The sequence below is a fragment of the Pseudocercospora fijiensis genome (genome assembly GCF_000340215.1).
Source record: "Pseudocercospora fijiensis CIRAD86 unplaced genomic scaffold MYCFIscaffold_1, whole genome shotgun sequence".
Classification (NCBI taxonomy): domain Eukaryota; kingdom Fungi; phylum Ascomycota; class Dothideomycetes; order Mycosphaerellales; family Mycosphaerellaceae; genus Pseudocercospora; species Pseudocercospora fijiensis.
Window position 1 is genome coordinate 2452099 of NW_006921532.1, and position 26600 is coordinate 2478698.

At 48.7% G+C, this 26600-nt stretch overlaps 6 protein-coding genes across 6 annotated transcripts; 4 read left to right on the forward strand and 2 right to left on the reverse strand.

Annotated features, from left to right (window-relative positions):
- Window positions 1–11455: 11455 nt before the first annotated feature.
- On the forward strand, window positions 11456–16383 carry MYCFIDRAFT_201217 (uncharacterized protein; the record flags this gene model as incomplete). Its single annotated transcript, XM_007922837.1, has 3 exons — window positions 11456–11514; window positions 12698–14822; window positions 14878–16383. 3 exons carry the CDS (start codon window positions 11456–11458, stop codon window positions 16018–16020), a joined length of 3327 nt encoding a protein of 1108 aa, XP_007921028.1. The 3' UTR covers window positions 16021–16383.
- On the reverse strand, window positions 16354–17663 carry MYCFIDRAFT_54807 (uncharacterized protein). Its single transcript, XM_007921913.1, has 3 exons — window positions 17634–17663; window positions 17475–17506; window positions 16354–17412 (listed from the first exon to the last, which is right to left on the reverse strand). Exons 1-3 carry the CDS (start codon window positions 17640–17642, stop codon window positions 16542–16544), a joined length of 912 nt encoding a protein of 303 aa, XP_007920104.1. The 5' UTR covers window positions 17643–17663; the 3' UTR covers window positions 16354–16541.
- Window positions 17664–18655: 992 nt separating this feature from the next.
- On the forward strand, window positions 18656–19693 carry MYCFIDRAFT_169449 (uncharacterized protein; the record flags this gene model as incomplete). The annotated part of the gene is made up of 8 exons (XM_007922838.1): window positions 18656–18778; window positions 18816–18938; window positions 18964–18988; window positions 19013–19144; window positions 19173–19272; window positions 19306–19381; window positions 19422–19485; window positions 19548–19693. 8 exons carry the CDS (start codon window positions 18656–18658, stop codon window positions 19691–19693), a joined length of 789 nt encoding a protein of 262 aa, XP_007921029.1.
- A 182-nt stretch (window positions 19694–19875) lies between these two features.
- On the forward strand, window positions 19876–20809 carry MYCFIDRAFT_209576 (uncharacterized protein). Its single transcript, XM_007922839.1, has one exon. The coding sequence runs from the start codon at window positions 19894–19896 to the stop codon at window positions 20425–20427; it is 534 nt and encodes a 177-aa protein (XP_007921030.1). The 5' UTR covers window positions 19876–19893; the 3' UTR covers window positions 20428–20809.
- Window positions 20810–21168: 359 nt separating this feature from the next.
- On the reverse strand, window positions 21169–23305 carry MYCFIDRAFT_129526 (uncharacterized protein; the record flags this gene model as incomplete). Its single annotated transcript, XM_007922840.1, has 3 exons — window positions 21169–21816; window positions 22102–23042; window positions 23119–23305. Coding segments are annotated over 3 exons (1776 nt in total), but the record flags the coding sequence as incomplete, so codon positions are not given.
- A 544-nt stretch (window positions 23306–23849) lies between these two features.
- Window positions 23850–26180, forward strand: MYCFIDRAFT_28473 (uncharacterized protein; the record flags this gene model as incomplete). Its single annotated transcript, XM_007921682.1, has 1 exon — window positions 23850–26180. The coding sequence occupies one exon, from the start codon at window positions 23850–23852 to the stop codon at window positions 26178–26180; it is 2331 nt and encodes a 776-aa protein (XP_007919873.1).
- Window positions 26181–26600: the final 420 nt, after the last annotated feature.

The following is a 26600-nucleotide window of genomic DNA, read 5'->3' on the forward strand; positions in this document are numbered from 1 at the left end:
AGATAGGGCAGTCTAATTAAATATGTTTGAAACCGCCGCATATCTAGCACTTGCTATCTAAGTTAGAATAGATCTTCCGTATAGCGTAGACGTTAACTAAAGGGGCCTTAGGGTAGTTAGGATTAGAAACCTAGTAGACTAGTAGTATATCCCTTAGTATACTAGTATTAATAACCTCCCTAACTCGCTATAGTGCTTTCGCATTAAGGTTAAGCTAGGCTAGGGATTTAGCTAAGTCCGTAACGTCCTAAGAATGCTTAGTAATAGTAGGAGTTACGGTCTTAGGACCGCTCTACGACTTAGGAAGGAACTTAGGTCCTCTACTTCCCGAGGCGTCGCTCTTTACCTAAGCTAGGTTATTTCGGTCCTCGCTATAAATAAACTTCTTCGCATCGGCGGAGCTATTAATATCGTCCTTAATAGCCTCTAGGACCTCTTTATACTTCCTAAAGGTCTTAGGATTAGCTTCGCTAAGCTTATAGCGACGGAAGATACGCTTAGCCGTAGACTATAGTAACCCTTTAAGGAGTAGCCTCGTTCTCTAAGAATTCTCGAGGTCCTACTAGTCGATGCCGTCCGCTAACTTAACAAACTCGCGGACGTACTCCTTTAGGTCGTTATCTTCGGTGCGCCTCTCTATATAGAGGTTCTTAAGCTACGTACGACTGCCTTTAATGCGACGGCTGTCGCGATCCCGATAGTCCCTTATAAAGGCCTACTTAAAGACCTCCTAGTCGGTATTAGACTTATCGTCCTTTTCTAGGTAGCTAACTAGGGTTCTAAGGGTTCGGTAAAGCTTAGTAATAGTAGTCCTTATAAGGGACTAGACCTTGTACTAGTCTAACTCCTCTTCGAGTCCGTACTCGGCTAAGTTGTCCTTAAAGCGTTCTACGTACGCTGTAGCGTTCTACCCTTCGAATAAAGGGTTCCTACTACTTCCTAGCTCTAGCGGGCGACGCCTGTTCTAACGGAGAAGGTTAGTTTGCCCTTAAATTATCTTTATAACGACATTGTAGAGAGCCTCGGGCGTAGAAGGCTCGATAGCCCCTAGGTCGATAGCGCTTATAACAACTAGTCGTCGCCTAATTTCTTCGTTAATAGGGTCTAGTAGGTTATTAGATTCCGAAGATTCCGCTAATTCGTAATGCTCGCTTTCGCTAGAGCTTATTCGATTATTATAAAGTAGTTAAAATAAAGTGCTATAGGAAAGTGTTTTTAGTATATATTGTAGGTTTGTTTCGATATTACTATACGAGAAAATAGTATACTAGGCTGTTTTCTTCTAATGTTACCCCTAGGGTAGTATTAGAGTTTAGCCTCCTAGGGGTCGCCTAGACACCCCTAGGAGCTTTAATTTAGTAATTTTTAGACAAAAGCCGCTCGGAGGAAGGAACTGCAATCTCTATTTATACCTAGATCCTAGAAACTAGCTACTTTACTAACTATCGTTATCTCCTTTAGCTAGGTAGAGGGGGTAGGGACCTTCTTTTTCTAATAGAAGGCTAAGCACTATCCGAACGAGGCAGCGAATCCCGAAGCAATCTACCTAGTTAATAGGGGAACTGTCTAGGCATCCGACCTATAATCTAGAAATTGCTATCGTATAGATAGTCTTAGCAAACTAAGCAAGGCCGATAGGTAATTAATCTATCTCCTTCTTAGGCGGGCGATAGCTTATCTCGAGTAAGCGGTACTAAATAGGTCTTCGACCCGGAGCCGAGTCCTTAGAAGCTAGCTATAGTTATAGACTAGGCCCTAAGCTATAATAGTCCTAAGGGTTTGTAGCTTTTCGGGGTTAAAGCAATGCCCTCGTTAAGAGGTTTCTCTACTTGTCGTAATAGCCCCTTAAGATACTTCGGTATCGTCTATATCGTAGGCTCTTATCGTACCCTCGCTTCGGTTATAGCTATTCGTACCTAGAGACTACCTTTAACATATCCGAACCTGTTAGATATAAAGAGATAGCCCTACCTTCGGCTCTAATAAAGGACGGAAACTAATACTACTACTACTACTTATAGCAATAGTATAGGCTACCGAGGGTAATATAACCTATAGCAATATAGGTAGCTATATTTAGCAAGATAGGATAACGAGACTGTCGCTTAGGCTAATAACTAGAGCCCTATAACATAGGCATTATAGAAGTGTAACATAAACAATATACTATACGAGGTTAATAATCTATCTACTCCGTAGAAGGAGGCCTCTTATATAGGCTTAAAACTAGCCTATAGGTATAGGGCCGGTTACTAGCTAATAGTATACTTCCCTATAACTATTTATAAGATTAGCTTAGAAGTTTTATAGCTTCCCTAATTGCTTGCGATCGGTATAGGTTTAAGTAGTATATAGTAGTCGAAGTCTCCTTTTACGCTATATTATTAATAACTTTAGTACGCCTCTATTACTAGTTACGAGATTCGATAATAGCTGTCTTACGAATGCCTCTAGGCTAAAAGCCGCTCTAAGAGATATTCGCTATACTTATACTCGAGTATAACGCCGGCTCTATATATAGCCTACCTAAGAGATCCTTAGTATTATCCTCTTCGAAGAATCCTAAGCGATTGTTAATATCCTTAAGCTCTTTCGGCTATCGTTCGATAGCTTTTTCTAGATGCTCGATATCCTAGATTAAAATTTCTATTACATTACGCCTTGACCGTTACTCGTCGCTGTATCCTTAAGTAATATTTAGCTTCCTTAATATAATTTCGACCGCGTATAATAGGCTGTAAGATCTCTAACATCCGCAGTACTACGAGTTGCGGCAAAATTTATAGCACTCTCCGACCGTAATCTCGTAGCAAGCTATACGGCTCGATAGCAGCCTTAGGCGTGTCGTCTATAGTGTGTTTATATATATAAGGAAGAAAGGGCGGTTAGGCGGCTAGCATCGCTAGCTAACTTATTAGGTTAAGAGTACCCGGACACTAGCACACATATATGCTTAGCGTCCTATTCGAGGCTTAAAGAATCCTATCGTTATTAGTCGAAGACGTAGTAGTAATCTGTACTAACACTATAATTTCTAGTCTATTAGAGAATCGTATAGCATCTTCGCTAAACACTACTAGCGATTTGCAAAACGTTCTATAGAGCTAACTCTATATACTAATCGAGTTTAAAGACCTTCTCGTATAGACCGGGGTACACTCTAACAATCGGACGTTAATCGTAATAGCGCGAGATGTATAAGACATGCGCGGGATTCGGGATCTTTATTTGCATAAGTAGCAAACTTAGAGGAGTAAGCAGATTTGTATCTAAAAAGGAAAGCGATATCGAAGGTGCTAGCCTAGTAGTAGAGAAGTTAGGCGATATTTTATAAGGAAAGAGGCGACTATAAGACTAAAAATACACACAGAGCTTAGAAGGGGTATAGTGCTAGACAAATTACTTAGAGTGTGTGTCTAGGTATTAGGGTCTATTACGTGCCTAATGCCTAAGGCTGCAACTGCTATACTTTATCTTCGGACTTCTATATAGATTAGTCCTTCTTCCTAATACATTAGTTACATTAAGTAGTTATAAGCCCCCTGCGTTTCTAACGCATACAACACGTTTACTACGTATTCTAATAGTCACTCCGACAGCTGCGTAGCTAGCGCTCGTTACTAAAAAAAAATTGCGCTAATACTAATACCGTCGCCGCCGCCGCTCTCGAGTATTCTAGTAGGTACTAGACTCGAGTCGGTTACTATTAGTATTAGCTGTCCGCTATACCGGTTCCTAATAACAGTGTTAGCTATCCGCTATACTAGAACATAGGCGCGCCTATCGGCCGCCCCTTAAGACAAGTCTAAAGTCTCTTTCTATATTATCGCCGTCGCTATCTGTAATAGCTCCCTCTACAACTTCTGCTAGCGCTTATATAAGCAACATCCCTAAGCTAAAGAATAAGGAGAATTATCTATTATAGTCTTATGCCGCTAAGGGTGCCCTTAAAGGCATACAGGTATAGCGCTATGTCTAGGGGATCCGCCTAAAGCCTAATATTAAGTTGTCTTCTAAAACTTAGTTAGAGTTTAAAGACCGACAAGATAAATAGGAAGCAAAAGATCAATTAGCGCGTACGTAGATCTTTGCTAACTATATCGCCGAGGTTTAGTAGTCGTTACTTAGTCTCGCTATATCGCAGGAAGTATAGACTTACCTATATAAGAAATACACTAGTAAAGGTAGGTCTACTAAATTTATGCTCTACTAGGAATATATTACCCTTCGGTATAATAGCAAGGACATTAAGAAGTTCTGTAATAAGTACAAGAAGAAGCTTAGTGCCTTAAAGGATACCAAATTGGCTATTAGCTAATACTAGGCTGTCTATATGTTTATTATGCAGATCTCTCTATTCTACGAGGCTTTCGCACAGATGCGCCGAGAGCAGATACGCGCCTCCGAGTATACTATTAACGATAACACACTTAACAACATTATTAGCGCGTTGCTTAATAAGAATGTAGCTTAGTTAAACTAGGCCTAATATAATAGTTTCTTCGGCCTCTAGCGCTAGTAACTACAAGGCAATAGCAATAGTCGAGGTAACTCGAACTATAGCGGTCGTAGTAGCCGCGGAAATAGCAACAATAGTCGTAGTCGTAGTAGAAACAACTAGAATAGTTATTAGTCTAACCGTAAGAAGTGCGCCTACTATTAAGGGTTACACCCTTCTAACCGCTACTATACTAAATACTCTTATCTAAAGGAGGAAGACCGACTGCGTCGTAAATAGCAGAAGGCTAAGAAGAAGGGGGTATAGCAGCAATAGCAGTAGCGTAGACTAACTGCATAGCAACAATAGCAATAACCGCTATCTAGTTAGAATAGTACTTAGGGGCTATATACGGCTAATGCTACCCCGGGGGTGTTATTAGACCTAAACTACAATTACGCCTTTACTGCAAGCGCTACTATAGTTACTATTAGCGACCAGGTTTCTACGGCTCTTACGGCTAGCACTCGTACTACTAATTAGGTTGTCGACTTAGGTACTAGTATACATATAGTTAACGACCCTTTATTACTTATTAAATATAAAGGCTATTATATTCCTGTCCGGTTTAGTAGCAATACGAAGTACGCTACGATAGTTAGTATAGCTTAGACTAAGGTTGTTAATAAGCGTAGTATAAGCAGTATAAAGCTGTCTAATATACTATATATTCTAGGTCTAGCAGCTAACCTTCTGTCTACTAAGAAGCTTGCCGACAAGGGCTGTTTCTATCGGAATAATAAGCGAGTACTGTTTACTATTGTTAACGGCTCTAAGGTTACTGTTGCTTAAACATACCGAAAGAATAGTCTCCCCTATCTGTATATACCAACCTCTAGTCCGGATAGCTAGGTTATTGCGCTTCTATCGAAGAAGGGGGTGCTAGCAGGTATAATAGAAGAGTGGCATCTACGATATAGCTATATCTATTACCGCAAGCTGTTACGAATAGAATCTAAGGGTTAGATTGTTATTACTAGTGCTAAGAAGGACTTCCGCAACTGCATTGCCTGTCGCATAGCTATGTTACATAAGGAATACAATCGGCTGCTACGCGTACGACTATCTACGATCTATTATATTGTCTGTGTAGATATGGTTACTATTACTAATCCTAGTCTGTTATAGGAGCGCTATTTCACACTGTTTATATACGCTAAGTTAGGCTATCGACACGAATATACTAGTACGCTCAAGTTAGGGGCTATAGTGGCTATTAAGGACTATCGTGTATATATCCGTATATAGACTAGTTATTCGATCCTAATCTACCGCCTCGATAGAGGGGGTAAGTACGGCGGAAATTAGCTGTTAAATTAGGCTCGAGACGAGGGTATTATACTATAGGTTACAGCTCCTTATTCTTCTACTTAGAATAGCCTTGCTAAGGTTAGCAATTACATCGTATACACGACTACGAGAAAGATAATGCTGCAGGCTAATCTTCCTAAGTTCCTATAGCTATATGCTATTACCTCCGCTATATAGGTCCTTAATATTACGCTAACCGCTAACGGAGGAAGCCTATATACTATTGTCGCTAAGGAGCTCAATTAGTTACGAACACAGCCGCGTCTTTAGCACCTTCGAGCGTATAGCTGTACTGCTATTATATACGATTACAGTGTCGCTCGTAGAAAGAAGATAGATAGTAGAGGTCTTGTTAGCAAGCTAGTTAGCTATACTAAGGGCTCTGTAGACTCTGGAAAGTATATAATCTACCTGCCTAATTAATATAAGGTTATCGCTTCTAAGGATGTTTAGTTTATTAAGTTAGATAGTAACCTTCTGCTTCTAAATAGTATAGATCTATATACTAATCCTAATAACCCTTCTAAGAACGAGTTTGTTACCCTTAAGTCTATTATGCCGGCTTTGTTCAATTCTATAAGCAACGAGGCTCCGTCGCCTACCGAGGCTACTAGTATAGTCTAGCGGCTTCTAGCTTAGTAAGAAGAACAGCCTAAATAGGGACCTATACAGGAAATAGCCGATAAGGTCGCTAATCCGTTGCCAATCGATAACGACCTTCTAGACGTTCAACTACTAGCTTCAAGTAATAAAGATAGCTTTTAGTTAGCCGAGGAAGAGCTAGTATATAATCTAAACGCTAAGAAGGGCGAGCCTAGCTAGCTGCCTAAGTTTAAGCGACTAGACAACGTTAGTAGTCGTTCTATACGCAAGACACGAAGCAATAAGAGCGCTCGTAAGCTGTTGCGTAGCTATCTAGCCGATTGTAGTATTAAGCGGTTAACTCGACGTATAATAGCTAACATGCCGATAGCCTATATTAAGGGCTTTATAGCCTCCTACTATATTGCTAAGCAGTCCGACAAGCCTAAAGAAACTATCCCTATTCCGAAGAGTTATAAGGAAGCATCTTAGTCGCTATATTAGCTATAGTAGAAGGAAGCTTGCGAGGCTAAATACAAGTTACTAATTAATAACTATATATAGGTTTATATATCTCGGTTAGAGGTGCTAGAAGGCAGGAAGGTTGTTCGTAGTCGTTAGGTCTTTACTATTAAGCGAGACGCTAATAGAAATGTAAGCCGGTTTAAGGCTCGTTAGGTTGTTCGTAGCTTTATACAGGTCGAAGGACAGGATTATAATAAGACCTATGCGGCTGTCGCTAAGCCTTGCACGCTTCGAGCCCTGTTTGTACTAATCGCTTATTACGACCTAGAGGCTAAGCAGTACGATATTCTAACGGCCTTCCTTAATACGCTTATCGGTAATAAGTATAAGATCTACGTCGAACAGCTACACGGTTTTAAGGACCGTAGTAGAAAGGGTATGGTTTGCCTATTGCTAAAGGCACTATATAGTCTCAAACAGTCGCTAATGCTATAGTACGAAGAGCTTCGAAAGTACTTAAAGAGCCTAGACTTTATACCGATAATAGCTAATGTGTGTATGTTTAAACACGTCGTTAGCGGCTCTATTATTGTTATCTATGTCGACGATATAATTATTATCGCCTATAGCCTATTAGCACTAGAAGCAGTTACTTAGTTACTAAAGGACCGTTTTAGTATACGAGAACTAGGCGACCTATACTACTATCTCGGCATGCGGATTATCCGTAACCGCGGTTAGCGCACTATTCACGTTGTTTAAGATGCCTATTTGAATAGGCTTAGTAAGAAATATAGTATGCGTAGCTATGTCGGTCTAGCTACTCTAATAGCGCCTCGCTATATTAAGACATCGATTTAGCGTATACCTAAAGGCTATACAGCTAGTGCCGCCTTCAAGACTCAATATTAGGAGGGTGTTAGTAAAGCCCTCTAGCTAGCAATAATTACTCGGCCGGATGCTTGCTATACTACCGGCCTGTTATTACGATTTATTTCTAACCCGACCGAGGAGCATTATACCGCGCTTCTTTAGCTAATTAAGTACCTAGTTAGTACTCTAAGCCGTAGTATGCGCTTTTAAGGCAATTAGAACGAGGCTAACGACCTCAAATTCGCTAGTTACTATAACGCCTTATAGGCTAATAATCTAGTTACTCGTCGCTTTATAGGCGGCTTCTACTTTACTATTGTAGGCGGACCTCTGTTATATAAGTCCGGCCGCTAGACGCTTGTTACACTATCGTTAACTAAAGCTAAGTATGTCTAACTTACTATAGGGGCTAAGGAAGTAGTTGCCTTAGCTCGTTTATTAAAGGAAATTAGCTATAAGGGCTATATTCTTCTAGTTACGCTCTACGAGGACAATTAGTCCGCTATTGCTATTACTAAGTCGACTAGCATTAATGGCCGTACGAAGCATATAGATACTCGAGTCTACTATATCCGAGAGAAGATTACTAATAGTTCTATTATAGTCTAATAGGTTAGTATATATAATTAGATAGCCGATAGCTTTACTAAGCCGCTTAATAAGATTAAGTACGGCCGCTTTGTTAAATAACTAAACCTAGTAGATTGCAAGGCCGCTATTAAGAACGCTGCGAAGCTAGCTACTAAATACTAAGGAGGGCCTTTGTTTGCTTTGTCTGTTTGACCTAAGAGTAGTCTAGTTTGTTTACCTGTTTTGTTTGATTACCTAATACCCTCCTGTTTGCTTTGCTAACTAAATGGCTAATATGTTTGTTTCATTCTATAGCGATATGTACGTGCTAAGGGGGTGACTTAGAGTGTGTGTCCAGGTATTAGGGTCCATCACGTGCCTGATGCCTAAGGCTGCAACTGCTGCACTTCATCTTCGGACTTCTACATAGATTAGTCCTTCTTCCTAATACATCAGTTACATCAAGTAAATCTGGCCTAGGGAAGGCCGGAGGAGATAACAACAGCAGTTCCATGTAAGCTGGGAGGTACATCTCCACAAACAACATCGTGTTCAAACACTTTACTGACGCCAGCCATAGGCTCTTTGGGGTTCATCAATATCGCTCTTTGGATTACGCAGCCTCGTAATACTTGCAAAGCAACACTAGCTACTTCGAGGAAGGTTGCTACATAGAGTCGAAGGCTTGAGTCGAGCTTACCTCCAGTTTGAGAGAGATCTAGAGCGCATCACATTCTGGTAGCTCCGGTCTCTCAACGGCTTCGCGGTACTCGCAAATCGACTCCGACTACATCGAGAAATGCTTTCGTATAGAGCGAGAGGCTACAATCGAGCCGAATGTCCAATTCAGCAGGTCCGCTGGGGTGCATTACATTGCGGTCGCTCCGGTCTCTCTGCAGCTTCGCGATATTCGCAAAACAACTCCGGCTGCATCTAGAGATCCTTTTGTATAGAGCGAGAGGCTAAAATCGAGCCTAACGCCCAATTCAAGCGCACAACGCAGGAGGTGGTGTCAACGCAGCATTTGGTAGCGACGATCGAGGGCAAGGAGCTGAAGCCAGAGGATGACATCCGAAAGAAGCTGGTGGCAACAAGAGCACCCGGCCCGTAAGACGAGCTCACAAGGTATTTATCCGGTTGAGCACCATTGTCGTTGTTGTAAAATGACACCGAGTTGAGAAAGCGAGGGTCAAGAAGAACAGGCCAGTGTCCGTAAGTTATCGCCTCTATCTAATCTCTCTACTAAGTAGGTATTAGTTTTCAAAAACTCGCATTGAGACAGTCAAGGTACGTTATATCTCTTCCACGCAGTATGACAAATTCAAGACCCTCGCAAAGGACACAACGATTGGAAGTGGCAACTGGCACTGCCAGTATTGGGTGCTCGATCTTATAAACTTCCTGGAAGAATAATATATCTCCGACATCCCAGAGGAGGATCTGGACAAGCTTCAAGAGGGCCATTAATCACACTAAGATCCCATTGCGAAGGTACGTTGATGAAGGTAGCCTTTGATTACATGGCGGCTTAGACTGCGCAATACTCCGCGATGTCTAGCTTTATGAGACAAGTAAGCCCAAGACCATCCCCAGGGGCTTGAGGATGGCGACATGCTTCAGTGGCAATTCTGAAACAGGTCTTGCGGCTCTGGGGAGCTATGTCTTACAGTCTCCGCCCGCACTAAGTAGATAGATAGTAGTATATGAACGGGTGGAATTGGGATGGCACAGGCAAGTACAATTTTTATCTCCCCTTTTGCTATTGAGGATCCCTTCTTCATGACATTATCCTTCAACGATTTCAGTCATGAACATTCAAGATCCCTTCGCGATAGCTGGCGTCATTGTGCTATGCCTCGTGTCAATATTGGCCCTTATCCTGCTAGTCTGTGTTGCAAGGCGATCAGGCATGGCAGAGCACAAGAAACAACGCAGAGCAAGCGCAATGCTCAAAGTGATCAGGGAAGTTGGCGACTTCTATCGCCCACCAAGCATGTTTGCGCGCGACTATCGGCCGCTGGCTCAGGATAGCAGAGGATCGTCAGAATTGCAGCCAATGTCAGCAACAAGTACAACAGGTCCAGATACTGAAAGAACACAAACCGCCTACCATCCGCACACCACATTCGGTTCAATACCACCTCAAGCAGCTGGGATCGTACCGCACGTAGTCGTTTTGCCTCCTACTCCCCCACAAGCACAAATACCTGCGAGTCTCAGTGCATCGCCACTCGCGATACGAGTACCATCATTATCTCGCGAGAACCGAAGCAGCAGCGGAAACAGAGACCATCTCCAGGAACCAAAACGAAACAGCGGCGTATCTCTTCAGCATGATCAGGAAGGCCGATTAGCAGGAAGTAGCTCCAGAGATGTGCCATCAACATTGGGCCCGGGTCCAGGCCCAGCTTCCCACGCAAATCATATCTCAACTCTGAAAACAGCAGCTCAGATGGAAGGCAAATCGCCACGAAGCAGCCTCCAATCTCTGGTACCGCCTCGCACCCAGGCATCTCGGGCCCAACCTGGAGCCGATCACAACATGCGACTCCCACAATCTTCAGCTTATCCGCCAATGCCAGCACATGTTAGAAAGCCAAAGCAGCACAGAGGTCCACACAGCCAGCAGCGCATACAGCAGCCTGGCAATGCCGGCAACAGGGCAACGTATCCACAAGCAACACCGCCACTGCCTTCAACTCAAATGCCACCTCGAGCAACACAGATCCAGCATCCGGCTGTACTTCGTCCTCGAGGCAGTCTTGAAATTGTAGTCAATCCTAGACCGCAATCGACCACAACGCGATCAAAATCTAGAGAAAAGAAGCTGACAAGGGCTGGCCCATCGCGATTGAGCTCAGTACGTGAGTCTCCTTGCTTTGAAGAATCACCACACCCTCCTTTGTCACCTCTATCAGCAGCACCACAACCTGCTTCGCAAGACCAAGCTACCATGCCTGGTCCCTCTCGGCTTGCTCCAGTGGAAGTCGATGTACCAAGACATGAACGACTCCCATCGAGTCCGACACTTGGCTCATTTACATGGGAAGGAAGATGGCGGAGTGCAGAGTCGTGGTTCGATGATAATAGGGAGGAAGACGAGGAACTGGCTATAGCAATAGCATTTTCTCTTGCAGATGAAGCAGATGGGCCTCGATGAAGGGAGAAGTCGGGGAATGTGGTCTCAACTGTGGCGTCGCTGACCTGTCGCAAAAGTAAGCTGTGTCGATTGCTGTGGCCGGTGCTGCTTTGCGTCAACGGCTCGTCTGGGTGCACTGTGAACCTTGAGGTCTGGATGTGCCGCATGTGCATACTGTAGGCTTAGCCGGATCTTGGCAGAACCTGAGGCATCCACGGAGCTTCCCTGAGATGCGATGGCGTATAGAGCACTGAAAAGGTCACGAGTAAGCACTTCCCATTGCCGGTTCGGAGGCTCTGGATCATCTCCTTGTATTCGTCGGCGGAAGGCCAGGCGAAGGCTATTCCAGCGATCGGTAATCCTGTTATTGCCTCCCTCCTACAGTACTGAACGTCCCTCAGCCGTGGGCCGTGGCTGGAGGGGCGATTAATAGATACGGCATGTGCAGGGTTGCGTCCGGTGATTCGATTTCACGCGGCGGGGGCCCGCGGGCCAAAGCGGAAAAATAATAATGCCACCGATGCGGGAACTACCGTCGGCTCCACTTATTAGCAGCGACAGCGACTTTCATCGAGACTCGAAGCGTGATGGGATGCCTCTGCCAATCCAGCAGAGCAGGCCTCTGCACTTGTGATGCGATGAGTGGGATAGCGACAGCTGCACCTCTACTGCTACTACTCCGCCGCCCTCTTCTGTGAACAACACTCCAAGCAGGACTCAGTACTCTTGGAAGGCGATTGCGCGATGCGACAGCCTCGGCGACCTCAACAAGATGGATATAGACGTCAGCTGGCTAACGAACCCTAAGTCGATGAGAGGTATGCAAGATATGCACAGCGTAGCAGAGAGACATTGGTTGAAGCACGTATAGGCCAAGAACATCGCAAGACACCCTCGACCTCGACCTCGACCTCGACCTCTACGACGCCCCGTCCTCTTAAGACGCCACCACAGACCGACAGTTATGGATATGGACATGGGCAGAAGAAGCAATCCGCCTCGCCCCCACCGAGTCTACAGCTAGTGCAAGATGGGAGTCGCACGTCTTACTTCCCAGGACCAGTCACGCCGCCTGCCTTATCTGAGCCAGTCAAGGATACGACGACTGCCACTCCAAGCAGCAATAGCTTCGCGAAAGGACACTCGAAACGACCGAGTCTACTGAACCGTAGCAGCCACGAGAAACTGAGTGGCGATGGAAAGAGTGGCCCTCGCCGTTCCTCATGGATCTCCAACATTAGCAGCAAGTTTTCCTCAAGTACATCGCCGCCTGAACGTCCGGGACCGGTGCCGACGCTGCCATCTCAAGTGCAAGTAGATGGAGCATCTCCCGCTGTCAACGGCGAAGCTGCCGAGCCGTACGTTCCATCGGCGCCCAGGTCTTCATCGTCCTCGTTCTTCTCAAACTTGACCCGGAAGATATCTGCTAATTCTCAAGTTGGAGTTACGCCGAAGCTACAGGGCAAGGGAGGTATGTGCGAACGTAGAGTTCTAAATGTGGACCCCAACCGCGAAAGATGTCTTGTGCCGGAAATGGATCCTGCTAGACTCAGAAAAGTCTCCTTCTGCGTGGACGTTGAAATTGCGGGAGGGCCAAAGTATAAGGACGAAGAAGAGGACGACGAAGGGAAGCAGCAGAGAAAGAAGAATGCGAAGATTAAGGAAAGGGCCGAAGGCGAAGCACTGAAACATCCTAAAGCATTGCAAGAAGAGAAGGATGAAGAAGGAGAAGTCAAGAGCGAGATCAAGCGGAAACCGCTACCCATCCCGAAAGACAGCAAGAACGGCAGTAGTGAATCTTTCGATGGGCAGACCGGCACGAGCGTAAGCCCACCAGTTGGCAGTCTGGACGAGCAGAGTAGCACCAGCAGGAAGAAGGAAAAGAAGAAGCGATCTGAAGAGGAGCGAAAAGAGCGGAAGGAGAAACGTAGAAGACGCGCAGAAGAGAATGGCTCGATACCGGTTGAGCTGTCCATGGACGCCGATAACGATCTGGATACCGATACGTTTCCATCTTCTGTGCCTGCGAGGAAACCCATACCCACCAATGATCCTGCACACCTAGCAGTCGACAGCGCCTCGAAACGCGATAGACCTACGACCGATCCGGTGCGCATCTATCGAAGATGTTGTCAGTTGAGAGAAACACCAATCTTGAAGCGCATCACCGAGCAGCTCATGTCCCCGACCTGCTGCGTTCCTCTAGAACCTGGAGTCGTGCACTGCTTAGACCTAACAGGCTCTCGCCTGCAGCTGGCAGACATGATCACTCTTGGCGACTGGCTTGCTGTGGTACCTGTCAAAAAACTACTTCTTGAGGACGCCGATCTCAGCGACGAGGGCCTCCGCTGCATCTTGGCTGGTCTCCTTGCAGCGACGAAACCACGACCTACGAAGCGCAAGCACTCGGAACCACGGCATCGTGAGGTAGAGCAATTCAAGCCTCACCAGGAACGAAGTGGCGTTATTGAGAAACTCCATCTCAAGAACAACCCGCGCATCACACGCACTGGATGGAAACACATCAGCTTGTTTCTTTACATGTGTCGATCCATTAAAGCCATTGACCTGTCGATGATCAACTTCCCTGACACGATGCCGGCAAGCACACATGCGACACCAATTAAGAGTCTACAGCACGCACCTCCTGGGTCTGGCAACGATCTCGATGCCGCCGAGGTTCTCTATAAGTGCATCAGTCAAAGACTCGGTGGGAGCAAGCTCGAAGAATTGATCATGTCCGAGTGCGGCTTAACGGCACCTCAGATCAGAAAGATTGTTGATGGCGCTGTTATGTCTGGCATCAACAGGCTTGGATTTGGAGGCAACAACTTGGACGACGAGGGTCTGGATCACATACTGCACTACTTACGCTCTGGCGTCTGTGGTGGACTGGATCTTGGCGGCAATGATCTTCGTGGAAAGCTTGGACTCATCGCAGAGGCTCTAGAGGACAGACCCGGCACATCGTGCTGGGGTCTCAGCTTTGCAGGCTGCAATCTGGACACAGCGTCTGTGAAGCCGCTTTTCTCGGCCTTGGCGCGTTTACCAAACTTCAGATTCGTCGATTTCAGTCACAATCCAGACCTCTGCGGGCAGGACAATGGCACAATCTCGCTCCTCCGGCACTACATTGGTCGGATGAAGTACCTGAAGCGCATCCACCTCGCCGATGTTGGCATGAGCTCGAAACAAGCCATTGCTCTTGCTGATGTGCTGCCTGAAGGTCCTGCCCTGGCTCACGTCAATATTCTGGAAAACCCACAGCTCACCGCGCTTGCTGCGGCTAAAGACGAAGAAAGCCAAGAAGAGGCATGTGCGCTTTATGCTAGCTTCATGGCTGCTGTGCGGGTTTCCAATACCTTGATCTGTATCGACATAGATGTGAGTAGATTAAAATCCCGCTGCTTTCCGCGAAGAAGAGACTGACGTACATCAGGTGCCGAGCGCAGACAACAGCGAAGTCGTCAAAGCGCTTGCCAAGCAAGTTGTTGCCTATTCGCTGCGAAATATGGAGCGCTTCGCCATCGCTGAGGCCACCGGCGATCCACCACTTGCTACCGCAAGCGCAGCTGCTTCACTAGCTCAGCCTCATGGCGGAGAACAGCAAGTCAAGGAGATCGCCGTCCCAGAAGTCCTCTATCATTTGGTTGGCCACGTTGAAGGCGGCAGCCAAAATCACGACAACGATGCTGCAGCGCCAGATGGAGACTACATTGTTGGTGGCACTGGCGTTGTCAAAGCACTTCAATATGTTCTTGGCGAGAAAGCTGACGACTTGCGTCGGAGTAGTATTCCGGGTTCTCCAATCGCAGGTATCAGGACCCCTCGAGATCGGCCCAGCTCATCTGCAGGCTTCCAAGAAGAGCAGCGCGGCAAAGCGAAGAAGATGTCCAAGAATCTCTTGGAGAGCGCAAGGAAGATTCGGACACGACTCCAGCCCGCTCTGGTGAAAGAAGCAGCGCAAGGTGGGGACGAGATGGCATATCGACGACTGGTCTTCCTGGATCAGACTTTACAGAGCATGATCTCTCGCTTCGAAGAAGAATACCCCGAAACTCGCATCACACCTGCGTCGCCTAAAGCACCATCCACAACATCATCGACCGAACCCGCTCCTCTCTCACTCGACACCAGTGTCGTGCTCAAGCACTCCGACGATGAGGAAGACCTCGACGAGGAGCACCACCGATTTCGCCCTGCTGTATCACGACACAACAGCGACGTCTCCCTTGCTTCACGCGCTCTTGGTATGGAAGAGGGTCATCTCCATCGTCTCGGCCAACGTATGCGTCGCGACGTCGTCGACTCGCCATCTGTGGACGCCGTCAAAACTCCTTGGACCAAGGAGGAAGAAGTCGCACGACTCAATCAACTGCAAGACAGAATCGAGAGCATATCTGGACCAGAGCTCAAGAGTCTTGTTGAGCACGACGGCTGGGATTCTGCTTTGAGGAAAATTGGAATGAATTTGAATGATTTGAGACAGTTGCAGGAACAAGATCCGCAGGCATGGGAGGAGTTCTTGGACTCGCAAATGAAGGCGCGAATGAATGTCGCGCAGGACAGGCCGACGCCTTGAGGAACAGCAGACCTGACTGACTGACTGACTGACTGACTTGATTGAGTGTGAAGGGATTGCATCGCACCCGCACATGCACATGAGAAAGATGTGCTCATTTTGTATTTCCTATTGTATTTATTTCTCTCTCGGACTTAGCGAGCGGCGATGGCATAGCCTGGGGCATTGTTGTTCGTCCTGTCGTTACCAGCATACGACGAGGGAGATTTCTGCAAAAGTATGTGCAGAACACATACGACGGCGCAAGCTGTAGATGTATATGCAATGAAATGCTCGCCTCACTTGATTCAGTATCAAGGACAAGAATATGGAATGAAGAATGAACAGGAAGAGCAGTGGAGACCACGGAAAGGTTTTGGTATCATTTCACATTCACAGTCCATCATCGATCAGTGTGACCAGGACCAGACCAGACCACAGCTAAACGCCGCCCATGCTGCTGCTGACACGCAGGATACACAATACGCCTTTCCGTAAACTCACGTCGAAAATTGCTCGTTGCCAAGCCAGGAGAGTACCACCTACAACTCCTGAGCAAGAGCCTGGATCTTCTGGGAGACACGCTCGCGACGCTCCTCGCGGGTGAGCTTCTTGTGCATGTGCTTCTTGGTCTCAGCCTTCCACTCCTCCTTGCTCTTCTTCTGCTCGCCATCATCCTCAGCCTTCTTCCATGGGTCCTCACGGATCTGCTTGTGGGCATCGGCGTAGAGCTCCTCAAGACCATCAGCCTCGATCTCGTCATCGATGTAGCCCTTGAATTGAGACTGGTAGCGCTCCTCGTCATCATCGGCGAGAGTCTCCATGTACTCAGCGACGTGACCACCGAAGATGTACTTGCGAAGAGTCTCTGCATCGAGCTCCTTGGTCTCGATATCGTAACCTGGGAAACGCTTCTCGCTGTGTGGAACGTAGAGTCCACCGTCGGAAGCACCCTTCATGGCACCGAAGACACGGGCACCGGTGGAAGTGCGGGTGAGACCGACATCGAGGAAGACCTTGAATGGGCGGCGCGTCTCGCCGTCAACCTCCTCTGGCTCAGTGAGGCCGAACTCTCCATCTGGCTCCTCAACACCAGTGAAGGTATCGTCGAGCTCGAGCTTGTTCAGGGCGCGGCGGGCGATGAGGAGACCGACGCAGTAGGCGGCGGCCCAGTTGGTGAGGCCGTGGGTGATGCCGTAGCGCTTGAGCTCGTGGCCGTAGGCTGCGACGAAGACCTTGTCGCCGGTGAGCTCAGAGGAGACGATCTGGGCGATGATGTCCTTGTTGGTGAAGCGGATGACCAGGCGGTACTTTGGTGCGTTGTACTTGTTCTTGGCCTGGGTGATCAAGCGCTTGCGGGCATAGTAGTCGGTCTTGCCTGACTGGCGGCGCTTGTACTTCGTCTGGTAGCGACTATACACAGCATTGTCAGTGTTCTGCGGTCAGTGAGAGGAGTTGTGCGATGCTGTACTCACCTGAAGTAGGCGTTGTTCTTGACCAACTTGGTCTGCACATACGTCCACGGTCAGCAATTTGCGCTTCAGATCCCTAGCTCCGAAGCATCTTGCGTCGACCTCTCAGCTTGCCAACCCATTGACGGGCTCAGCAATGGCTGTATTAGGGAGACAACTTACGAAAGGCATCTTGTCGTTGGGTGACTCTGTTGTTCGAGCGTGACGAGAAAAGTCGAGGCTGCAAGCAAGCTCGGAATGTCAAGTGCGCTTGCCAAGACTCGCACCTGCCTGCACAACGCGGGTAGTTGCCGCAAAGGTGGTCGACGACGCTCTCCCAATGCCGACATCCCACCATCGCATCTTTTCTCTCGTCGCATGATGCTATCTAGCTTCGCATATGGCGGCGCTCTATGCGACCTACTGTGAGGATTTCCATTGTGGTATGCGACTGCCGAGCAGCAGGATTGACTCAAGACCGGGCATTCAAGGCAAGACCACGGGAAGCGAAATGACAAGCGTAGTCAACATTGAGCGGCGGAGTCATAAAGATCATTCGAGAGAATGGGTCTACATCTTGACTGAATCTGTATAGGCGAGACCTGGCATGCTTGAATGCGCAACGAGAAATTCATGGCCCTCAGCCGTCACTGGCAGTCGCCGTGTACTTTTTGGGCCACGTAATCGGCCATATAGCGTCAAACACGCGCGGTATCGGCTTCGCATGAAGCATCCGGGAACATCGATTCAGGCTCTGTCAAGATGGTCATCTATACTTCACTGGAGCAGAAGAGGCAGAGGAAAGTCCTTCACCACCCGTGCCAAATACGCCAGTGCCACAGAGTATTGCAATCACGCTCGATCTAGAGACCGGAAGGGCTTTTCGTTAATAGCACCACAGGAGCATTGATACTTGAGCAGCTTGCGGTTTATTTCGGAACTGGTGAGGTGAGAAGGCAGTCTTACGATCAGCGATGGAGGCTCTGACTGAAGAACATGCAACCGCATAATCGCCTACCATCTCGTACGAGCAGGGCCATTCCATCTAGCCGATACAGCAGATGTCTCAACGTTCAACACCTGCTTCAATCCTCAATTGCTCAACCATTCCCGGTCGCTATTCCCATATCACTTCGCGTCGACATGTTCCAGCCGAGCTTCGCTGGCAGCCGCATATCGTCGTAGCGCAGAACTAATATTACCGAATGATCGCTTATGTGCATCTGATTGTATTCGGCATGTTCGCCTGGCAAGGCTCTGGTGGACTCGCTGCTTTGCATGTCGCTTATGTCAGAGCTGTAATCTATAATCCTCATGCACAAGTCCATGTGATCTGGTTGCGGAGACACTCGGCACTCTCATCAGCACTTCCAAGCCTTCAGATGGACATGCTGGAGGTCGGCATTGCGGTCCTCGACTGGCCCATGCTACAAATTTTACCGCATGTCCAAGAAACTTCGACCGTTGGCGGATAACCGAAACAGCGGAGTGACCTGCCCTGCGTGGTGAGTAGCAAGGATACAGGCCGCGGCTACGCGGTTGTGGCTGACAATGGCGACAAGGCTCATGCAAGCCTGCGTTGCTCATGCGAGGTGGCGGACCGCCTTTTCACCTCATGACTGTACACTGGATCCTCAAGAAAGGTTTCATTTTCCGTGAAGTGCCCAAGGGACATTGGCAGGTCTTGGGATCTCGTGCATCGCATGAAACAGGGCCTTTCAGATATCAAAGGCAGGGAAGCAAGCAGGCACAACGCGCTGAATAATTGCCGAAGATCCTTGCGCAGATCTTCGAAAGGGCGTTTGAGTAGGACATGCACGCTGTGAAGCAGCGTCTTGAACAAGGAACGTGCCAGGCAGTACAAGAGCAGCGCAGTATTAGGTCGGATGACGCTGCTAGAACTGTGGTATCAAAGACTTTACGTACTGTACGTACTGTAGCTGCGATAACGGCGTTGAATGGAGACAACAGACCTGTACCGCAGCCGCCACAGCCGCGCGCTTGACCGCTTCTCTTGCCAGTGCTTTGGGCCCGTGTGATTGTATTTCCTTGAAGAAAATCGCGGCATATTAGCGTGTTGGCTGCATTTGACATAAGTACCCCGCTACCTTGGATGTATTACCTACTGTAGTATCTCCGAGCCGCAGCGTCATACTCGTCAGGATAATGGCACTTTAGAATCGATCGCCAAGCGGGCGTCATGTGGCATTGAAATGAGATGGTGGCGCTCACTGAACGAATAAATATTTGATCATGCCCACAATAATGAAAGCTGGGAAAGAGCAGGGCAAAGATTAGTCACTAGGCAGGAAGGCCCAGCTTCGTGGAACCCGAGACTTTCTTTGACCAGGAACCAAGCAAGCAGCAGCAGGTGATGTCCTCTCGAGCGCATCCACACGCGCCTTCACTTCACTTACCGCTGTCACCACTCTCACGTCGAAGGATGCCTTCGATCCGCCCAACATCACCTCTGTCTCCAGGCATTGCCTACAAGACATCCTCGCATTCCGACACATTACAACTTCCACCTCAACGCCCAACAATGCATCAACGACAGAACAGCAGCCAAAGACCTGCTGTCCTCAAATTACCCTCCTTCCACCCAGCAAACTACCCGAGTAGCAAAAACTCAACACCAGACGGCAACTCGCACGCCTCATCGCCTCACGCTCCCATCTCACCTCGTACCCATCAGAGCATGTACAGCGACGCACAAAAGCAACTGTACTTCAACCAAAGAGAGATGCTGAGTGCCACGCTCAAAGCCCCGTCGCCTGGCAAGCCCGACAGCCCGCGCTTGGTTCCTCTGGGAAGTCCTGGACCCGTCACGCCACTGGAATTAGAGAGAGGAGAAGGCTACATCATTGCTGGAGCGAGGAGTAATCGCGCGAGCAACGACACTCCAAACGAGGAATTGGTGGAGAAGTTGATTCGCGCAGAAGTTCAGAGGCAGCATGGAGGCAATCACGCTCGGTGACGTGGTGAGGAGACTTCATCTGTGCATTTCGGAAGCATAGCATTTGGTTCGGACTGGCGTTGGTGGAAACTTGGGAAGAAAGGAAATGCGGCGTTTTTTATCATCTTGTGCTTGGAGGCTGCGTAACATCACGCGCCGATGGGGTGTCACGATCTATGTACGCCGTCACGGCCTACGTATGGGAAAGTGCACTGAACTGATAGACCACTCGCAATTCGCGAGATGCGGTAGTGGAGAGATGTTCTTCATCTCTGCTGCAGCCTGCTGCATAGATAGGTCTATATCAAAGAATATTATATTCAATATTCGATACTCTGTTTCCCTTGTCATCGTAATTGTCTCTCTCACGGAGGCCGGAGAATAATAATGGGTTCGTTGTCCGAAACATGGCATGCTGCCCTGCATAAAATAATAATACCCCGCGACATGAGGCGTTGAAAGAACATAACTTTCATAACAGCCTATCTGAAGGCATAAGTAAGCAATCACGTCGCTCTGCCACGAACTCAAGCAAGGTATCAATCAATCAATCAATCAATCAATCAATCAATCAATCAATCAATCAAACAAACATCTACAAACAGCCATCCGCACCCCCACTACCTACCGCTTCATGAGGCCCTTGGTAGGCGCATTCGGCGTGATGAATCCAGTTCCCGGCAGAGACATGCCAGCATACAACGACCCACGACATCTCAACCACTCCGAAACATGACGGAACGGGGTGGCACGTTTGGAATCCTACGCCAAACCACCATCCGCATCCGCATGCCATTCGAGTTCTCCGACGATTTCGGGCAACATGTCTTCGACGTCTTCTTCTCGGACACCGAGTGCTCCTGTGATGAGTCGCTTGTATTCTGCTTGCTTGTCGCCTAAGCCAGCCACTGAGAGGTTCTGGACGATGGTCTTGAACAGCTTTCGACGTTGTTCCACCAACGAGTGCAGTTCGCGAACTAGAGCGAGTTTGTGGTTGACTTGGTCGTCGTTTTCGTCGTCCATCATTAGGTCTTCGTCAGGTGGGCCAGTATCGTTCTTTTCTTCCCGATTGAGGATGTCTTTAAGTTCTGCGTCGTCTTCTGCTTGGGTCAGGTCTTCGCATTCTTTCATGAGTGCATCGAGTTCTGCTAAAAGTTGATCGTCGCCTTCTGTGCCATCGAGCTGCTCCATTTCCTTCGTTCGTAGCTCGTCCATTTGCCGCTTTAGAAGGTCGAGTTCTTCTGCTCTCGTAGTCGCGACTCGTTCAGCTTCGACCTGCTCGAGCTCTTTCTCGCTGATTTCTGCTTCTAATGTGCTCGCAAGTGATTTCATCTTGTCGAAGATGTCAGGAATGATGGCAGATGTCAACGCGAGCGCTGCCTCCGACTTGTACACACTTGAGGATGTGCTCTCAAGTGATGACTGCAGAGCTCCATTCATTGCTGACTGTGCCAGCAGCGGATCGAGCATGATGCCGCCATTCATGTCACCGAGACCTGCCATGTGAGACTGCACTGGACCGCCAGGCATCATGCCTCCATCCGGATGGTCGCCTTGGAAAGGAGAAGATGAGAGTTGGCGCTGGTTATGCCGCTCTTGCCGACGACGATTGAGCTGGACGATCAATTGATCTGCCGTTTCGCCAATGTTGTTGGGAATGTCTACCGCCGCGTTTCTTCCGATGAGACTTCGCACACATTTTCGAGCGCCGTTTCTCGCTGCAATCGTGATGGCAGTATCGCCGTTTTGGTCTTGCATGTTCAAAATGCGCTCAATTTGATCAGGATTGAGCAGGTCGGACATCTTGGTAAGGATGCAGTCCATGTAATATCGAGCGCACGCGTACTTGCTCTTGCGTTGTGTAATGCCAGCGATGTGATGGAAGACACTGCTCCCATACCATTCTTGCATATTGACCGTTCGAATAAGCAGCCCAGCCAGCTTTTCCATGTTGTGCTTGTCGTAGTTGTTGGTGAAGAGCACTGCCCGCATCAATGGTGTCTCGCCGCTCTTGGACGGGACATCAATGGCAGCTCCTCTCCGTATGAGGTCCTTGACTACTTCGATGTCGCCCACTGCTGAAGCCCAGTGAAGTGCCGTATGGCCCTTGTCGTCAATCGGCCGGTTCAGATCAACGGTGGGCGGAGGAGCCGGGGCATTGGGTAAGGCGTCCATAGAGTTATCCGCAAGCATGAAGTAATCCAGCAGCTCATCCGCCCACAGTTGGTGCTCCTTGTCGGCTGGGCTCAAGGTGTCTTCTACTCGCCGCCGCTTGCGAGATCCGCCAGTATACTGCGCTTGGTCGAAGTCGTCAAATGCATCCGACACAGTAGTCACGTTGTCTGGAGTACCATCATCATGCATGTCCATGTGGTCGTAATCAGGGACATTCGCATATGCTGCGCTACGCTTAGTGCCAGCTCTGGCAGGCGGATCCATATCTTCCTTACCCGGCTGTCTTCTGGGCTGAGCTGGTGCTCGGGGTGCTCGAGGCTTATTGGAGGCGGCGGTGGCATGCTTGGGCGCAGGTGGTGGAGTTCTATCGCCCGGGACAAAGTCGAAAATGGGCCTGAGCTTGTCCAGAACGCCATTCTTTGCTGCCAGTTCCCGGCCGTCTGGAAGCGGAATCCATGTGCCTACAATGCCATGCTTCGCGATCAGCAAACTGTAAAGCGCATCTCTTGTCTATGCCGAGCGAGCGATACGGCGCACCTTGATACTTTCCGTATCCACCCTGCACCTTCTCATGCACTCCCTTCTGCACTTCTCTCTCAAGAATTCTCGTTCGCGCGGGCTTATCGTAGTCGGCGACCTTCAGGATATGGGTGGCATTGATCCAGTCGTCGGAGCGCCGGCGCATAATATGGTTGCCGTTGACATTGTATTCGTAGACGGGTACCTGGCGTTGAATAGCGTGTCAGCGGATAACTAGAAAACGCAGTACGAATCGCATCGTGAGCGCGCATACATTGCTGTAAGTCGCGCTGTATATCTTGTCGCTGGGCGGCGGCGGCGGCATGGCGGCGAGTGTCTCTGGCTGCTGCTATATAGATATGTCGTGCGTGTCACAGCTGTCCCGTCGCGACGAGGTCGGACGCGTCTTCGCGTGGCACGGCACGGCACGGCACGGCACGGCGCGGCGAGCTCGGCAGCCAATCGGCTTTGATGTGCTGGAAGTCATTCTTCTCGTATTCACGCCTTGGCCCACCCAGCCAGCTCAAGCCGGAAGAAGACGCCTGAGGCATCTTTAAACTTCCAAAGGCTCACCGAATCGACTGTATGACTGCTAGGCGCGGCACTTGGCACCACATACCACCGAGCACTCCGATTTCAGTAACCCTCCACGCCCGCAGGGTGGGATATAGAGGCTGTGGCTCAGACTGGAGTCCCATTCCGGATCACCTATTTCCATGCCCTTTGCTCACTCTGGGCACAGCCACAGAATGGCCACATTGGACTTGATCGATCACTCGCCTCAGCACCCTGCGCCTGCTGATCCCATCACGACCGCCGGCAATGTCGTCTTGATTGACAACTACGACTCTTTTACCTGGAATGTCTACCAGTATCTGGTCTTGGAAGGGGCGACCGTAACAGTTGTCAGGAACGATCAGATTACTCTGGAAGAACTTATCAAGTCTGACCCGACCCAACTGGTGATCAGTCCTGGTCCAGGGCACCCAGAAACGGACTCTGGAGTCAGCAAAGATGCCATCAAGCACTTCGCCGGCAAAATACCTGTGCTCGGTGTCTGCATGGGCGAGCAATGCATCTACTCTGTTTTCGGCGGCGTAGTGGAGCAGACAGGAGAAATCCTGCATGGAAAGACTTCTCCATTGACGCACGATGGCAAGGGCGTGTATGCCGGACTTCCACAAGATCTGCCTGTCACAAGATATCATTCTCTTGCCGGCACACATCCTACCCTCCCAGAATGTCTCGAGGTATCATCCTGGATCGCATCCGGTCCCGATAGCGGCAAAGGTGTTATCATGGGAGTGCGTCACAAGGAACTGCTGGTGGAGGGTGTTCAATTCCATCCGGAAAGTATCCTTACCGCTGAGGGCCGGACTATGCTCAAGAACTTTCTGCGTATGCAAGGCGGCACCTGGGCTGAAAATGCCAAGCTGAAGACTGAATCGCAGCGAGTTGTCACAAATGGCACCAAGACCGTCTCGAACGGCACTGCTTCCAATGAAGACAAGAAAACGTCGATCTTGGAGCGTATCTACAATTACCGCCGTGTTGCCGTCGCCGCTCAGAAACAGATCCCTTCACAACGCCCAGAAGACCTACAAGCCGCCTATGCTCTTCAGCTTGCACCGTCTCTGATATCTTTTACAGACCGCCTGCGTCAATCTCCTTTCAAGCTCTCTCTCATGGCAGAAATCAAGCGTGCTTCCCCTTCCAAAGGCATCATTCAGATCTCAGCTTGCGCGCCATTGCAAGCCAAGACTTATGCACTGGCAGGCGCAAGCACTATCTCGGTGCTCACAGAACCAGAGTGGTTCAAAGGCAGCATTGACGACTTACGAAGCGTACGCCAAGCCCTAGAGGGCATGCCAAACAGGCCTGCTATTCTAAGAAAAGAGTTCATCTTCGAGGAATATCAGATCCTTGAGGCTCGGCTTGCCGGTGCGGACACAGTCTTGCTCATTGTCAAGATGCTTGATGAAGAGACTTTGACAAGACTGTACAAATACTCCCAGTCTCTAGGCATGGAGCCTGTCGTTGAAGTCAACACAGTCGCGGAGACAGAGATGGCGGTCAAGCTTGGCTCAAAGGTCATCGGCGTCAACAATCGCAATCTCACCAGCTTCGAAGTCGATATGGGCACCACTACTCGTCTCATGAGTATCGTGCCAAAGGAGACCATTCTCTGCGCGCTGAGTGGTATAGCGGGACCAAAGGATGTCCTCCCATATCAGCAAGCAGGTGTCGGAGCAGTGCTTGTTGGTGAAGCATTGATGCGTGCGCACGATACTGCCAAATTCATCTCGGAGCTTCTCGGTGGCAATGGCAATGGGGCAGCGATAAAAGCCAAAGCTCAAAAAAAGCTGCTGGTGAAGATTTGTGGTACGAGAAGCGCGCAGGCTGCCAAGACTGCGATCGAAGCAGGAGCAGACCTAATTGGAATGATTATCGTCAAAGGCCGGAAACGATGTGTGTCAACCGAGACCGCTCTCGAAATATCTGCGACCGTTCACAGCACACCAAAAACAGCGACACAAGTCACGGATGATACGCCGGAGGCAGACGAAAAAGCGACAAGTTTCTTCGCGCACACAGCACGACATCACATTCAGCATCCTCGCCGCGCACTGCTGGTCGGCGTCTTCCTTGACCAACCTTTAGAGTACGTCCTCGAGCAGCACAAACTCCTCAATTTCGACATCGTTCAGCTTCATGGCATAGAACCCTTGGAATGGGCACACCTCATACCAGTGCCTGTAATTCATAAGTTTACGCCCACAGACTCTGGCATTGCAACAACAGGCTATCATGCAATGTCACTGCTCGATCCTGGGTCAGGTAGTGGTCAGCGGCTTGATCTGGGAAGTGTCAAGAACTTGCTCGAAAATAACGAAGGCCTTCGTGTCATTCTCGCCGGCGGGCTTAATGCGGAAAATGTGGTTGATGCTGTATCCTCGCTCGGCTCTGCAAAATCAGGGATAGTGGCGGTAGACACGAGCAGTGGTGTGGAGACCGATGGAGAGCAAGATATTGCCAAGATACAGGCGTTTATCAAAGCAGCGAAAAGTTTAGAGCTTTAGACAAGATTAGTAATGAGACCTCACATGGACTTCATCGGCTCCAATACCGGGCAAGTCTTGGTCTTAACGTCGCAGAGCGCAACTGCGGCTCGGAGAGTGTCCAAAGGTGCCAGAGGAAGTCAGATGAAAGTTCCATGTTTCTGGCCTGAGCCACAAAGTGCACTACATGTAGCTATTGAGACTGTGCGGCTCTGGCTAACGGTAGTGCACGGATACAAGTAACGTGAGGCCGAACTTGCCGATTGCCTGCCTAGCAGGTGCACCGCCGTTTCTTCACTTTCTTCACTTTCTTCAATTGCTTCAATTGCTTCAATTTCTTCAATCGCTTCAATTTCTTCAGTTCCTTCAGTTCCCTCACTTGGTGGCCCGAGCGCGTGGATGACGACTATTAAAGTCTCTCGCTTTTCCACAACCTCTTAC

Coding starts and splice junctions, on each gene's coding strand:
- MYCFIDRAFT_54807 (XM_007921913.1), bottom strand. Junction 17,413..17,474: donor AAGAACAACGCCTACTTCAG/GTGAGTACAGCA, acceptor TGCTGTGTATAG/TCGCTACCAGACGAAGTACA.
- MYCFIDRAFT_209576 (XM_007922839.1), top strand. CDS start 19,894: ATGCCTTCGATCCGCCCAACATCACCTCTGTCTCCAGGCATTGCCTAC.